A 16,754-nucleotide genomic window follows, 5' to 3' on the forward strand; every position below is an offset into this window, starting at 1 on the left:
GCAGGTTTAATTGAAGCTTTCAAGAGGGCATTGATTATTGTATGAATAAAATGAATGTGCAAAGTACAGCAAAAAGGCAGAAGAGTGGCACTAAGTCGTAATGTTATCTGGAGAGCCAGTGCAGACATATTGGGCCAAATGGCCTCCTTCTGCACTGCAACAATTCTGTGATTCGGTGATCAGGCTGATAATACAACTGAAAACCAGGCTGCGTATACAGGGTTCAATGGGAAAACAAAAATTGAAATGAGTGCAAAGAGAGACTACGAGAAAAGACCAGCAGCTAACTTAAAAGGGAATAAGAACGTAAGAACTAGGAGCAGGAGTATCCATTTGGCCCCTTGAGCCTGCTCCACCATTCAATAAGATTATGGCTGATCTTTTCGTGAACTCAGCTCCACTTATCTGTCAGCTCACCGTAACCCTTAATTCCTTTACTATTCAAAAATCTACCTATCTTTGCCTTAAAAACATTCAACGGGGTAGCCTCAACTGCTTCGCTAGGCGAGGAATTCCAGATTCACAACTTTTTGGGTGAAGAAAGTTCCTCCTCAACTCAGTCCTAAAACTGCTCCCCCTTATTTTGACACTAGCACCCTAGTTCTAGTTTTACTTGCCAGTGGAAACAAGCTCCCTACTTCTATCTTCATCTAAAACTCATCAAGTGGCAAATAATTAGTCATGGAGGTTTACAGCACGGAAACAGGCCTTTCGGTCTAACTTGTCTACGTCACCCAGTTTTTACTACTAAGTTAGTTCTAATTGCCTGCATTTGGCCCATATCCCTCTATCCCCATCTTAAGCTATATAACTGTTTAAATGCTTTTTAAAAGGTAAAATTGTTCCCACCTCTACTACTACCTCTGGCAGCTTGTTCCAGACTCTCACCAATCTGTGTGTGAAAAAATTGTCCCTCTGGACCCTTTTGCATCTCTCCCCTCTCACTCTATGCCCTCTAGTTTCAGACTCCTCTACTTTTGGGAAAAGATGTTGACTATTTACCTTATTTATGCCCCTCATTATTTTATAGACCAACATTCCTGGGAAAAAAGTCCCAATCTATCCAGCCTCTCCTTATAACTCAAACCATCGAGTCCCTGTAGCACCATGTAAATATTTTCTGCACTCTTTCTAGTTTAATAATATTCTTTCTATCATACAGTGACCAAAACTGTATCCAGTATTCCAAGTGTGGCCTTACCAATGTCTTGTACAACTTCAACAAGATGTCCCAATTCCTGTATTCAATGTTCTAACCAATGAAACCAAGCACGCTGAATGCCTTCTTCACCAACCTGTCCACCTGTGTCTGCACGTTTAAGGAACTGTACCCCTAGATCTATTTGTTCTGTAACTCTCCCCAATGCCCTATTGAGTGGGTCCTGCCCTGGTTCGATCGACCAAAATGCATAATCTCGCATTTATCTAAATTAAACTCTATCTGCCATTCATCAGCCCACTGGCCCGATTGATCAAGATCCCGTTGCAATCCTAGATAACCTTCTTCACTGTCCGCTATACCACCAATCTTGGTGTCATCTGCAAACTTCCTAACCGTGGTAAAAGACAGTAAGTGGCACGATCAGGAACCAAAAAGGAAATTTATACCTGGAGTCAGCAGATATGGCTAGGACACTAAATGAGTACTTTGCATCTTAAATGTTATGAGAGTCCCTGCCTCCAACACCCTTTCAGGCAGTGAGTTCTAGACTCCCACCACCCTTTGGGTGAAAAAGTTTCTCCTCACATCCCCTCTAAACCTCCTGCCCCATACCTTAAATCTGTGCCTCCGAGTCAAAAGTGGCAGAGCAAAAAGAAAAGGGGACAAGTCCTCTCTGTCTGACACCCCCCCCAAAAAAACTTCTAATTCTCTTTGATTTGGGGCGACAGAGGACTAATGAATTGCAAATGTTACATTGTTGTTCAAAAGAGGATATCGAGATGAAACTAGCAACTACAGGCTGGTAAGTTTAACTTTGGTAGTGGGAAAGCTTTTAGAAATAATAATCTTGGCAAAGTTAACAGTCACTTGATTAAGGATGAATTAATTAAGAACACAAAAGAATGGTGTTATGTTTATTGACTCGATTGTGTTTTTTGACAAGGTAATAGAGCTTGTTGATGAGGTAATGGATTTAATGTGGTGTACACTGGCTTCCAAAAATATTTTGATAAAGTGCCACAAAATAGACCTGCCAGCAATGTTAATACCTATGGAATAAAAGGGATAGTGACAGTACGGATACAAAATTGGTTCACTGACAGGGTACAGAGAGTAGCGGTGAACCTCGTTCGTGGTCTGGAAGAAGGTATACAGTCGCTTTCTCCATAGATCAGTACTGGGTTCACTGCTTTACTCCACATATATTAATGACTTAGGCTGACTGTACAGAGAATAATCCTCTCGTAAGAAGCAATCACAGTATGGTTAAATTTAAAATACAGATGGAGCGTGAGGAAGTAAAATCCAATACCAGTGTCTTGTGCTTAAACAAAGGAGACTACAATGGGATGAGGGAGGAGTTGGCTAAGGTAGACAGTGAGCAAAAACTTTACGGTGAGTTGAGGAACAGTGGAGGACTTTCAAAGTAATCTTGGATTACTCAAGCATTGGGAAAATGCTTGAATCTATCATCAAGGAAGAAATAGTGAAGCATCAGGATATAAATTATCCCGTTGGGAAGACACAGCATTGGTTCACGAAGGGCAGGTCACGTTTGACTAATTTGGTGGAATTCTTTGAGAACATTATGTGTGCAATGGACAGTGGGGAACCTGTGAATGTGGTGTATCTGGATTTCCAGAAGGCATTTGACAAGGTGCCGCACCAAAGGCTGCTGCTTAAGATAAAGGTGCACGGTGTTACAGACAATGTATTAGCACGGATAGAGGATTGGTTAACTAACAGGAAGCAAAGAGTGGGGGTTAATGGGTGTTTTTCTGGTTTTCGGTGACTAGCGGTGTGCCTCAGGGATCAGTGTCGGGATCGTAACTGTTTACGATTTACATAGCTGATTTGTAGTTGGAAACCAAGTGTACTGTGTCAAAATTCGCAGATGACACCAAATCGAGCGGCAGTGCAAAGTGTGCAGAGGATGTCGAAAGTCTGCAAAGGGAGATAGCCTAAGTGAGTGGGCAAGGATCTGGCAGATGGAGTGCAATGTTGATAAATGTGAGGTCATTCATTTTAGTACAAATAACAGCAAAATGGACTATTATTTAAATGGTAAAAAACTGCAGCATGCTGCTGTGCAGAGGGATCTGGGTGTCCTTGTGCACGAGTCACCAAAAGCTGGTTCGCAGGTGCAGCAGGTAATTAAGAAGACAAATGGAATTTTGTCCTTCATTGCTAGAGGGAAGGAGTTTAAAAACAGCGAGGTTATGTTGCAGCTGTATAAGGTGCTGATGAGGCCACACCTGGAGTACTGAGTTTTAGTCTCCTTACTTGATAAAGGATATACTGGCACTGGGGGGAGTGCAGAGGAGATTCGCTAGGTCGATTCCGGAGTTGAGAGGGTTGGTTTATGAAGAGAGACTGAGTAGACAGGGGCTGTACTCATTGGAATTCAGAAGAATGAGGGGAGATTTTATAGAAATAAAAAGGATTATGAAGGGAATAGATAAGATAGAAGCAAGGAAGCTGTATCCACCGGCAGGTAAAACTACAACTAGGGGACACGGCCTCAAAATAAAGGGGAACAGATTTAGGACTGAGTTGAGGAGGAACTTCACCACACAAAGTGTTGTGAATCTGTGGAATTCCCTGCTCAGTGAAGCAGTTGCGGCTACTTCATTCGATGTTTTTAAAGCAAGGATAGATAAATTTTTGAACGGTAAAATAATTAAGGGTTACAGTGAGTGGGTGGATAAATGCAGCTGAGTCCATGAAAAGATCAGCCATGATCTTATTGAATGGTGGAGCTAGCTCGAGGGCCAGGTGGCCAACTCCTGATCCTATGATTGAATGGGCCGACATGTAGCAGATGCAGGAAAGTGTGAAGTCGTACATTTTGGTAGGGGGAACGAGGAAAGGAAATATAAAGCGTCAGTGTTAAAGTTGCCTTTAAGCATAATTCGAAAGAGAGAATGCAGGAGCGTGAGAGACCGGCGGATATAGGTGCACAAATCTTTAAAGGTGGCGAGGCATGTTGAGAAAGTAGTTTAAAAGGTATATGGAATGCTTGGTTTTATAAATGTAAGTACTGAATACAAAAACAAGTGATGATGAATCTTTACAAAATACTAGTTTGGCCTCAAATAGAGTACTAGAGTGTTCAACTTTGGGCACCATACTTTAGGAAAGATGTAAAGACATTAATGAAGCCAGGAAAGATTTGTGAGAATGGTTCTGGGAAAGAGGGACTTAATTTACACAGATTGATCGGAGAAGCTGGGGTTGCCCTCCATAAACAGGAAGTGTCGAAGATTCCCATTGGTGTAAAGACCAAGAACTGGAGAACGAGATACATGGTAAAGAGCAAAAGAACCAACAGCGAGATGAAGATAAATGTTTGATGCAGTGGGTGGTTAGGATCCAGAATGCCTGAGAGTGTGATGGAGGCACACTCAATCATATCTTTCAAGACAGAACTCAAGAATCACCTGAAGAGAGAGTGTTTGCAGGTTATGGTGAAATGCTGAGGATGAGAACTAACTGATTTGGTCTTGCAGAGAGCTAGCGTGGACATGACAGACTGAATGTACTCTGTTTCTGCTGTAACCATTCCACGATTCTAATTCTTCAAATTACTTACATACTCCCTGTGGTTGAGCTACTGTCTGTGAGCAGAGAGCCATTTGTTCTTTCCATCTGTGCTAACCTGAATAAAATATGTCACAATTATGCTGTTAGATTTTAGTAAGCAATTAATATTAATCCAATAATAATAAAAATGTTATTATTTACGCTTTGAGAGCAGCTGCATCTGAAGTGATATGATAGCTAGTCAAGCTTCACCCAGAAGAAATGCAATGCCTTAGCTCACAGTGGTACAAAGAACATTTGCCAAACAACTTTTCATGGAAAAGTCTCCCCTTTAGTTCTAAGCTGAAAGCTTTTGGTACTTGAGTAGAAACATTATATTTATTAAAGGTGGATTAAGTACTGGGGAATTTACTAGGATGCTACCGGGACTTCATGGATTAAGTTATAAGAAGAGGCTGAATAGACTGGGACGTTTTTCTCTCAACGTAAGAACATAAGAAATAGGAGCAGGAGTAGGCCATCTAGCCCTTCGAGCCTGCCCCGCCATTCAATAAGATCGTGGCTGATCTGAAGTGAATCAGTTCCGCTTTCCCACTTTCTCCCCATAACCCTTAATTTCCTTGTCTGTCAGAAATCTATCCACCCGTGACTTAAATATATTCAGCGAGGTAGCCTCCACCACTTCAGTGGGCACAGAATTCCAGAGATTCACCACCCTTTGAGTGAAGAAGTTCCTCCTCAACTCTGTTCTAAACTGCCCTCCCCTTATTTTGAGGCTGTGCCCTCTCGTTCTGCTATCCTTTCTAAGTGGCAAGAATCTCTCTACCTCTACCCTATCTAGCCCCTTCATTATCTTGTAAGTCTCTATAAGATCCCCCTCAGCCTTCTAAGCTCTAACGAGTACAGACCCAGTCTATTCAATCTCTCTGCATAAGCTAACCCCCTCATCTCCGGTATCAGCCTGGTGAACCTTCTCTGTACTCCCTCCAAGGCCAATATATCCTTTCGCAAATACGGGGACCAAAACTGCACACAGTACTCCAGCTGCGGCCTCACCAGTGCCCCGTACAGTTGCAGCGAGACCTCCCTGCTTTTATATTCTATCCCCCTCGCTATAAAGGCCGACATTCCGTTCGCCTTCTTGATCACCTGCTGCACCTGCAGGCTGGGTTTTTGTGATTCGTGCACAAGGACCCCCCGGTCCCTCTGCACCGTAGCATGCTGCAGCTTTTCACCCCTTAAATCATAATCCCTCCTACTATTACTTCTACCAAAGCGGATAACCTCACACTTGCTAACATTATACTCCATCTGCCAGGTCCTCGCCCACTCGCTCAGCCTATCCAGATCTCTCTGCAGACTTTCCGCGCCTTCCACGCAATTTGCTTTTCCACTCATCTTCTTGTCATCAGCAAATTTTGTTACCCTACACTCAGCCCCCTCCTCCAGATCGTCTATGTAAATGGTAAACAGTTGAGGCCCCAGCACCGATCCCTGCGGCACGCTACTAGTCACCGACTGCCAACTAGAAAAGCATCCACCGATTCCAACTCTCTGCTTCCTGTTAGACAGCCGATCCTCTATCCACGCTAACACCTTACCCCCAACTCCGTGCACCCTAACCTTCCGCAGCAACCTTTTGTGAGGCACCTTATCAAACACCTTCTGGAAATCTAAAAACACCACGTCCACCGGTTCCCCTCTGTCTACCGCACTCGTCACATCCTCGTAGAAATCCAATAAATTTGTTAAACACGACTTCCCCTTCACGAATCCGTGCTGCGTCTGCTCGATCAAACCATTCTTTTCTAGGTGTCTTGCTATTTCCTCTTTGATGACGGATTCTAGCATTTTTCCAACTACAGACGACAAGCGTAGGAGGATGAGGGGTGACCTTATAAAGATCTATAAAATAATGAGGGGCACAGGCAAGGCAGACAGTCAATATCTTTTCCCGAAGGTAGGAGAGTCTGTAAGTAGAGGGCATGGGTTTAAGGTGAGAGCGGAGAGATACAAAAGTGTCCAGAGGGGCAATTTTTTCACATAGAGGGTGATGGGTGTCTGGAACAATCTGCCAGTGGTAGTAGCATAGGCGGGTACAATTTTATCTTTTAAAAAGCATTTAGATAGTTTCACGGGTACGATGATATAGAGGGATATGGGCCAAATACGGGCAATTGGGATTAGCCTAGGGGTTTTAATAAAAACGGGCGGCATGGACAGGTTGGGCCAAAGGGCCTGTTTCCGTACCATAAACCTCTATGACTCAAATGGAAAACTTTCCATTTTAGGCACCTAATGTCAGTGTCAGCATACAAAGGGTCAGGTACAACACTAGTCTGATAAAGATTGAAACTTCCTCACTTTGTCCCTACATCAGAAGAACACTTTCTTCCTTGTCTTCACATCTTCCCCCACCCTTCCACCGCCTCCCACTACTGTATCAATGTGAAATTGTTCTTTCAACAAAACTGCACACTTAGCCCCACACTGGAACGAGAGGACAGTCAGTTTGGTGTTGTCGCCTCTTGCAAACTATGTACTGAAATCTAATAACTCAATCTCATTTTAAGTTGCACACGTAAAGTATACCATTGGATTTTAATTCAGGCCCAGATGTCTAACCAAAGGAGCGATCATTATAGCAGAAGGAACATGTAAAATAGGGCTGGTGCAATCAGACCAACTTCCCAACCGCTCCTGAGCTTACCTCTATTAATATGAAAGGTGGGCGGGGACTGAATTCGGCAGCATGCCTGCCATTATAACATTAATAATTAAGATCAATTAGATTTGTTAGCAAACTTGTTGACCTGAATAGTACATTCATGCCATGAAAAGGTTGGTACTGGCAATCTTACAGGAATGGGAAGACGTTATTTTAAAAAACCTTTCTGAAGGCCAGGAAGGAAGGGATATACTATCATTGGGGAAGGGGGATTGCAGGGTGCCATTTGCGCATCAAGGTGGCCCACTCAGATAGTATTCACCCCTACTTCCAACACACGCTTGCCAACTTGCTTACTATGGCTCAGCTTCAACACCATTATTCCCACAAAACTCATCTTCAAACTTCGTGGCCTGGGCCTTGGCACTTCCCTCTGCGACTGGGGACTGAACTTCCTAATTCACAGACTGCAATCAGTAAGGACAGTCAACAACATCTTCAACACTGGTGCCCCACAAGGCCGTGTTCTCAGCCCCCTACTATATTCCTTATACACCTATGACTGCGTGGCCAAATTCTCCTCCGACTCGATTTTCAAATTTGCTGACAACACTACCGTAGTGGGTCGGATCTTAAACAATGATGAGACAGAATACAGGAATAAGATAGAGAATCTGGTGAACTGGTGTGGCGACAATAATTTCTCCCTCGATGTTAACAAATCCAAGGAGATTGTCATCGACTTCAAGAAGTGTAAAGGAGAACATGCCCCTGTCTATATCAAAAGGGACGAAGTAGAAAGGTTTGAGAGCTTCAAGTTTTTAGGTGTCCAAATCACCAACACCTGTCCTGGCCCCCCCGTGCCAACACTATAGTTAAGAAAACCCACCAACGCCTCTACTTTCTCAGAAGACTAAGGAAATTTGACATGTCAGCTACGACTTTCACCAACTTTTACAGATGCACTGTAGAAAGCATTCTTTCTGGTTGTATCACAGCTTGATACGGCTCCTGCTCTGCCCAAGATGGCAAGGAACTACAAAAGATCGTTTGAATATAGCCCAATCCATTATACAAACCAGCCTCCCATTCACTGGCTCTGTCTACACTTCCCGCTACCTCTGCAAAGCATGCAGCATAATTAAGGACCCCACACACCCTGAAGATTCTCTTCCACCTTCTTCTGTTGGGAAAAACCTACAAAAGTCTGAGGTCACGTACCGACCGACTCAAGAACAGCTTCTTCCCTGCTGCCGTCAGACTTTTGAATGGACCTACCTTGCACTAAATTGATCTTTCTCGACACCCTAGCTACGATCGTAATACTACATTCTGCACTCTCGTTTTCTTCTCTACGAATGGTACGCTTTGTCTGTACAATGCACAAGAAACAATACTTTTCACTGTAGGTTAACATGTGACAATAATAAATCGAACCAAATTAAAACCCACCAATCCCAACTCCCTCCCTAGACTGCTAAACTGGCTGAATCCTCCCTTCCAAAAATCCCAGACATTCCTTACTCTGGGATTCTTTGGGCTTCCTTCTTAGGACCGGTTGCAGTCCTGGCAGCGCCCACTACATAAGTTTTGAAACCGTCAGGACTGTACAATCCAACTGGTAGCAGCTTCTAAGAGCATGATGCATCCCTCAAATAAGAAGTCCAATTGGCAATATAACCTACTTGCAGCACATTACAGTTGCTGGATAAGCTAGCATGAAGCACATGAGCTGCTGCACAGTCCCTCATCCCCATAATATTCAACCCCATCAATTATTATAATGGATTATCAAAATTTTGACACCTAAATCACATCTACAGCTAGCACAACAGAAACTACGTTACAAAGAATCATTTTTCTCCATCCCTTTGATGGCCACCAAAAATACTGTTTCCAGCAAAAAACATCACTTGGAAAAAGCACCAAGAGTGGCTAGGGCACAGAACGTATGCAGGGTGGGAGGATTCAATGTCCAATGCCAAGTACCATCTACAAAATGCTTTGCAGGAACTCACTACGACTCCTTCAACAGCACCTTCCAAACCTGCAACCTCCACCACCTAAAGGACAAGGGCCGCAGATGTATGCGACCGCCATTACCTGCAAGTTCTCCTCCAAAGCTCATGCCGTCCTGACTTGGAATTATAGCACTGCTCGTTCATTGCCAATGGGTCAAAATCGTGGAACCTCCATACTAACAGCATTGTGGATGTACCTACACCACATGGACTACAGCTGTGCAAGCTCACTACAGCCTTCTCAAAGACAACTAGGGATGGGCAATTAAAACGGTGGTCTCTTAAATGCTGACAGCCACATCCTGCGGAAGGACAAAACAGCAGAAGTATGCCTACTTTTTTTGTTATTATCCTGGTAATGTCTTGTCAAAACATTGGAGGCAACGGAATACCCCATTTAGAAAATCATCACATGTAACGTTTGATCAAATTTAACACTAAGTTGAAAAGAAGAAAACTAAAGAGATTGACAACAATATAATGGCGAGTTTGTTTTTGACTGTAAATGTGCAGCACTTAATTTGAGGCCAACACTAGGATTTACGAAAACATGAGAGATTTTGTATTTGGTCACAACATAAATCAGTTTCATTCCTTCACATCTGGAGAAACGCAGTAAAATGTCAACAAAGCAATAGTTATTTTTATACCTGTTGGCATAATGTTCTATCCTTGAATGTGTGTCATCTTGGGATAATCGTGGAGACTGTGTAGGGCTAAAAAATAAATAGTAAAATATATGACGGCCAATATTTCAGTTAAAAATAACAAAATGGTAATGATGCTTCATTATTTAAGTGGGCTTGAAATAAATTAGAGAAAAATCATTAAAATCTACTACAGTAGAAGTATCATAACTTGAGGTAAGGATTAGGCTGGAACTAACTCCATCACATTATCAATGTAAATCACTTTTCATCAAGAGTTAAGCAGCAGTGCACTTTCTTGGCTTAGATTACAGGACTGAAATGGAAATGTGTGGCATTGACTTTCTTTCCAGTGGTTTATGGTAAATCTCTGGGGCCTAGTCTAGAGTTCCAATGTTGCTCACATTAACTTCACATTTCGCTCCTGAAGGATGCAACACTGGGGATTGTTACACCACTGCAATCATTTAATCATTTATGATAGGAGTAATTCTTTTTAAAATGACAACCAATTTTTCTCTGGGAGAACTGGGTTTTGGAAAAAGAGAAAGCCAGTTCACATAACACAGATGGAATATTAAAGCATCTGCACTTTATTGTAATTTTTCATTAATTTAACATGAGGTAATTCTCAAAATAATCATGTCAGTTATAGAAAAAGAAAACAACAGGGAAATGATGAATTATCCAGTTTATTCAATCCATGAGTTAGGAGATCTGTCTGTCTCAGTAAATATTAGGTTTTCTGTTTTGCATTGTGGACAATCAAACAACCTGACCGTGTAGCAAAACACCAACTAGATGCAGTAAGCACAGCTAAAACAATAAGAAACTATAGTTAGGGTGAAATCACCCATTTGGCATGAAGGTTCATAGTTGCATCTACTCACTCATACTGTTCAGGCCACATACTGATGAGTGTGACGGGACTGCAAGAAAAAAGAGAAGGAAACCACAGAATATAGTTAATGCAACTCAAACAATATGTTAACACAATTTTATTAAAATAGAACCATATCCTCAACTCACATGCTGTTCATCAGTTTGGAACCATACTAAGGAAGTAGCTACAATAACTGCCAAAGACAACAGAATATCTGGTGTCGCTGAGCCTAATGTGACAATCTTTATTTTTTGTGCCTTTGCAAAAACTAATAATCTCAATTTCATAGAATCATAGAAAAACTACAGCACAAACAAGTCCTTTGGCCCACAAGTTGCACCGATCTTAATACAGTTTCGAGAAGTATTGATAACCTTGTTCTCTCTCTTCCCTCCCACTCTACCCAAATGTGTTTTCCTACTTTGTTTTGTTATTGTTCCAATTGTTTTCACGTCATTAACCATCCTTTTAAGAACCTTTCTTCTTCCTTTCTTCTTTCACTTTCTCCCCTCCAGCACAGGACATATATTGAAATTCAGATCTTTCTAGCCTGTACTGTCCAATACCAAACCAATCTACATGCCTCTCTCTTCTCAGCTGCTAGTAACCAATTTAAATACTCATATTTTCAGCTTGACCCATCAACACATTTGTTCTTTTGAACAGCAAGACAGGAGCAACTGCAGCAAGAGCTGCTTTTGTGATCAGCTTTCACGTGAGTTATGTTTGCCATAGGCATGAAAGTTTCCTTTCTGTAATGAAACATGTGGCTGTGAGCATAGAATTGTTACAGCACTGAAGGAGGCCATTTGGTCCATCACGTCTGCACCGATTCTCCAAAACAGCATCATGACTTAGTGCTATTCCTTTGCCTTTTTCCCATACCTTGCATATTGTTTCTATTCAAATACTCAACTCTTGCCCTCTTGAATGTCACAGTTGTCTGTGGGTGGCATGGTGGCACACTGATTAGCATTTCTGCCTCACAATGCCAGGGACTCAGGCTCAATTCCGGCCTCGGATGACTGTTTGTGTGGAGTTTTCACATTTTCACCACGTCTGCATGGGTTTCCTCCAGATGCTCCAGTTTCCTCCCACAGTCCAAAGATATATGGGTTAGGTAGATTGGCCATGCTAAATTGCCCCTTAGCGTCTCAAGATGTGTAGATTAGATGGAGTAGTCATGGTACATGTGCAGGGTTGGGAGATAGGGTGGGGAAGGGGCCTGGGTAAGACACTCTGACAGAAAGTTGGTGCAGACTTGATGGGTTGAATGACCCCCTTCTGCAATATAGGGATTCCATGATTCTACGATTGAACGTGTTTCCACCACACTTCCAGGCAGTGCGTTCCAGACTCCAACCGCTTGCTATGTAAAAAAGGTTTTCTCACACCAGATTTATTTCTTTTCCAGATCACCTTAAGTCCGTGCTCTCTTACTGTTGATCCTTTTATGAGTGGGAACCGTTTCTCCCCATTTACTCTACCCAGCCCATTCATGCTTTTAAACATCTCTATCCAACCTTCTCTCAGCTGCCTTGTACAGAAGAATTCAAACATGAAATTCCAAGAAAGATGGGCACAACTTCAGGAAGCAAGGTCTCGAGAGGAAAAGAAATGGGGCAGCAGTTCGCAGGGGTGGAGGGTTCACAGATTGGGTTTTTGAGGAGTGAGGTGATGATGGCAGATTTGGAGAGGCAGAAGCAGAAGAAGAAGAAAAATAAGAAACTCAAAAAGCTTCACATTGCTTTCAATGATGGTATTAACTAGCCCTTAGTAGATTACACTCTCTGGATGATTAATTGCAATATGTTTGGAGATGAGTTCAAAGTGGGCCAGTGCTTTCATCTAATTAATGCCTTTTTTCCTGCTGTATTGAGCAATTTGTAATATACGTACAGATAAAAAATCTCCTCACTCCAAACTGCAGGATGAACTATATTGTAATACTTGTCATTCTACAAACCGGAATTTATACATGTGCAAATCTCATACCCTCAAACTTACATCTCAAGGTTCTCGCCTTCAAGGACTGTTTGCACTGGCAAATAACCCAAGCGGGGATGTTTGGCGAAGTACTTCTTTGATCTGAACTTATTTTTCAGCACCTTGGTGAAATCACGTACGTCTTCACCTGATGTTGTCTAAAAGTATTAAAAAATTCAAATTTAGTTAAGATTTGACATGAATCAATCCATTCAACTCACTCCTTCATCACATGCAATCTATACTCACATTTCCTGGACTAAATGCCCTTAAGGATGGAAAATGATTGAGTGGGCACTTCTGAAGATCAAGCCCAACAAGACTGGGATTCAAAAATTGATAAGGAGGAAATGTTGAATAGGCTGTCGGTACTGAAACTTAACATGGTACCAAGGACCTGAGGATATGCACTCAGAGATATTGAAGGAAGTGAGATTGGGAATTGCAGGGGTATTGACCATTTTCCTCTAGACTCAGGGTGCCAGAGGACTGCAGAACTACAGGTTGCTTTGTTCAAAGTGAGAACAGTAGCTCCTCTAATTACAGGCCCATCAGTTTAACATCAGTGGTAGGCATGTTTCTAGAAACATTAGCCGCGATTCTCCAGGAATAAAACAAAGTGCCCATGCCAGTGCAAGAGTCAGAGCGTTTCTTGGTGATGCTGGCTCCTAGGTGGAATTTATCCACCTTTAGCACGCACACTCACCAGCCTGCTGAGATCAGGGAGCCATTTTAAAAGCCTGATCTCTGCATTCAGAGAAAGGCTTCTTCCCCTCCACCATGGGAATGGAGATCCCCTGTGACAAGGGAGCGTCCCCGATCCCTCAGAAAAGAGCAGCAGCCTCCCCCCACCATTAAAATAACAGGTCACCTCCCCTCTCCCCCACCACGCAGGCATGAGGGTGACCTGACTCAACTCCCCCTTCACCTCAGGACCCTCCGCTACCTCTTAGGCTCCCTCCCCTTAGGTGTCACCTTCTCAGCCCCTCCCATCAGGCCCCACTCTTAGACCACTCCCTCAAAAGTGCCAAAGATGCACTGCCCCTTAGTATTGGCACTAGGACCCCAAAGGGGATCAAGGAGGTAAGCGCAGTGCCGACCTGCCACTGCCAGATAGCAGAGGGAGGGTCCCCCAGGGGTCCTGGGGGTTGGGTGGGCTTGGGCTGGGGCGAGGTATTGACCTTGGCACTTTCTCTCGGGATGGTGGTCCATGACTAGAGCGCCCCTTCTAGTTCTGGGAAACCTGAACATCACTCCTGGAATGGTGATTTCAGGCATCTCTCTGATCAAAACGTTAATTCTTTGAGGCGGCCTGGTCACTTTAATCTCCATGTCCCTGGACACCTGGTTGGCTTCCAGATCCGAGCAGCACGCCATTCTGCTGAAGGGATATCCCTTTCTCTCTTTCAGAAGCTGCAGGTGTGAGATGACCCTTTTCAAGCCCTCTGACTGACAGAAGTCAGTCACTTTCAATGTGGTGGTGGTGGGGGGGGGGGGGGGGGGGGGAGGAGGGAATTCATAGCTGCAGGCAACTTCAAAGTAGGGGAGGAGGTACTTGAGATGCACTCAACCGTGAAGGGAAAGATGAAAAAAAGGCCTGACTGCATGCTGTCTAAAGACCAGTAAGCTATCAAAGGAGAGGTAAATGGGCTGGACTGAAAGTGAATGGAAACAAGGCCTTTCAAAGGGTGTGAAGGTATTTCAAAGAGTTGTAGCTTTCTACGAAAGCTCAGAAACTTGAAATAAATGCTGTGTTAAAAGAATAGTGCTAAGCAAGCAACTGTGAAGAAGGTACCACACCCACCTGCTCCTCCAGCTGCCTCAGCTATGACAGAGACTGTAAGTCATGCATTAGACTCCTCAGTCACCTGAGAATTCAGTATTCGTGTGGAAGCAAGTCATCCTCAACTCCGAGGGAAATGCCCAAACAGAAGTTAATGACAAGAGACTAAATTTTGAATGGCACCAAGTTCAGTTACCTTTGGTATGCAATAAGCACTGCCAGATGCCTTTATTTTACATACATATCGACAATTTCATAGGAGTGCTATGGTATTGAAGCATTTTATCCACGCACTTTACTTTTGAAGATTGCAGTAGCTGAGCCCCAACGTCTCTAACAATGATCTATCTACACAGATTAGAACAATTTACTCACTGGAGTGCAGTACTCCACCATTGGATAATGTAACTTGTGTCCCTTTGCTGTGCGCCCTGAAAAGAAACAGCTTTGGCAGATGTCATAGTTAAAATGTTTGAGGCTGCGGTACCTGGGAAGAAAGAACAAAGAGGAAAAGAAATGTCAGGCAAGTTTTGTATGAATTTCAGTTTTTCTCTACAATTAGATCATTAAAGAGCTTTGAGTTTTTTCTCTTCCATCTTTTAGTTTAGTTTATTTCTTCCTACCCACTGCAGGGAGAAAAAGTTAAATGGTAAATCACATAAGTTTGTATTTTGAAAAGCTGAAAATTGAAGGAAGGAAAAAGAGATGCAAGAAGGGCCACAATTTTATGTCCTGGCAAAGATGAAGTTGAATAGTAGACTCCAGTGACTGAAATGCGTAAGACTGTAGTGGGAGCAACAAACAAGCAGGATAATGCATTCTGGGCTACGGAGAAAGAAGGAAAGTTCAACAAGAAGAAAAAACAGAACAGAGAAATAATTTGTAATGATGCTCTACATCATTACAGCATGACACCAAGAATGCACAAATTGAAGGGACTTGACCAATGTTTAGTGGACTTATCAACATACGTGAGTAGCGAGAACTGGATATAGAATGGAAGTCATTAATACGATGAAATGGAGCAAGAGAGAGTGCAGAATTTTGGAAATTCCTCGCATTCAGCCAAACTCTGAGAATGAGCCATTAGTTAAAGCACAAATTGACGTAAGAAGGGAAAATAGTCATGAATAGGGTTTTGTTGGAAGCCCTCGTAATGGTAAAAATAATAGACTGTGTTAAAATCTTTGGTGATTGGAATTCTTTGTGGATGTAACCAGTAGAATTGACAAAGGAGAACTGGTGGATGGGGTTTATTTAGACTTTCAAAAGGCATTTAGCAAGGTCTCACATAGCAGACTATATAAAGCAGTCTTAGCATTTGATTGCGGTTAGTGTCTTGAAGTGGATCAAAAGCAGGTTAACAGATAGGGGGAAAAGATTTGGCATAAATGGGTATTTTTACCATTGGTAGGCAGTGACTAGTGGAGTTCTGCAGGGATCTGTGCTAGGATCCTACTGTTCGCATTATATATTAATGATTTGAAAGAGGGAACTAAATGTGTTATCTCCAAGTTTGCAGAGGATACAAAGTTTGGTGGGAGGGTGAGCTGTGAGGAGGATGCAGAGATGCTTCAACGTGATTTATTCAGGCTGAGTGAACGGGCATCTGCATGGCAAATGCAGTGTAATGTGGATACATGTGAGGTTATCCACTTTGGTAACAATAATAGGAAGACAGGTTACTACTTGAGAGAGGTGGATCCTCAGCAAACCTTGGTGTTCTCATGCATCATAGAACATAGAACATTACAGCGCAGTACAGGCCCTTCGGCCCTCGATGTTGTGCCGACCAGTGGAACCAATCTAATAAGAACATAAGAAATAGGAGCAGGAGTAGGCCAGCTAGCCCTTCGAGCCTGCCCCGCCATTCAATAAGATCATGGCTGATCTGTCGTGGCTCAGTTCCACTTTCCCGCCCTCTCCCCATAACCCTTAATCCCCTTGCCTATCAAAAACCTATCAACCCGCGTCTTAAATATATTTGGCGAGGTAGCCTCCGCCACTTCAACGGGCAGAGAATTCCAGAGATTCACCACCCTTTGAGTGAAGAAGTTCCTC

The 16,754-nt window shown here is 42.9% G+C and overlaps 1 protein-coding gene across 5 annotated transcripts in view; it reads right to left on the reverse strand.

The window, feature by feature from the left end:
- utrn (utrophin) overlaps positions 1-16,754 on the reverse strand; it is a 517,764-nt gene that overhangs the window by 24,230 nt on the left and 476,780 nt on the right. For 4 of the 5 annotated variants that reach the window (XM_080199920.1, XM_080199921.1, XM_080199918.1 and 1 more), the window contains 5 exons: positions 15,069-15,180; positions 12,932-13,068; positions 10,932-10,970; positions 10,045-10,110; positions 4,755-4,820 (listed from right to left, as the gene is read on the reverse strand). In XM_080199920.1, coding sequence (XP_080056046.1) covers positions 4,755-4,820; positions 10,045-10,110; positions 10,932-10,970; positions 12,932-13,068; positions 15,069-15,180 — 420 coding nt within the window. The remainder of the gene's footprint in view (positions 1-4,754; positions 4,821-10,044; positions 10,111-10,931; positions 10,971-12,931; positions 13,069-15,068; positions 15,181-16,754) is intronic. The other variant, XM_080199919.1, reaches the window with a different exon arrangement.

The sequence above is a fragment of the Carcharhinus amblyrhynchos genome, chromosome 12, assembly GCF_965287045.1.
Source record: "Carcharhinus amblyrhynchos chromosome 12, sCarAmb.v2.hapA, whole genome shotgun sequence".
NCBI lineage: Eukaryota > Metazoa > Chordata > Chondrichthyes > Carcharhiniformes > Carcharhinidae > Carcharhinus > Carcharhinus amblyrhynchos.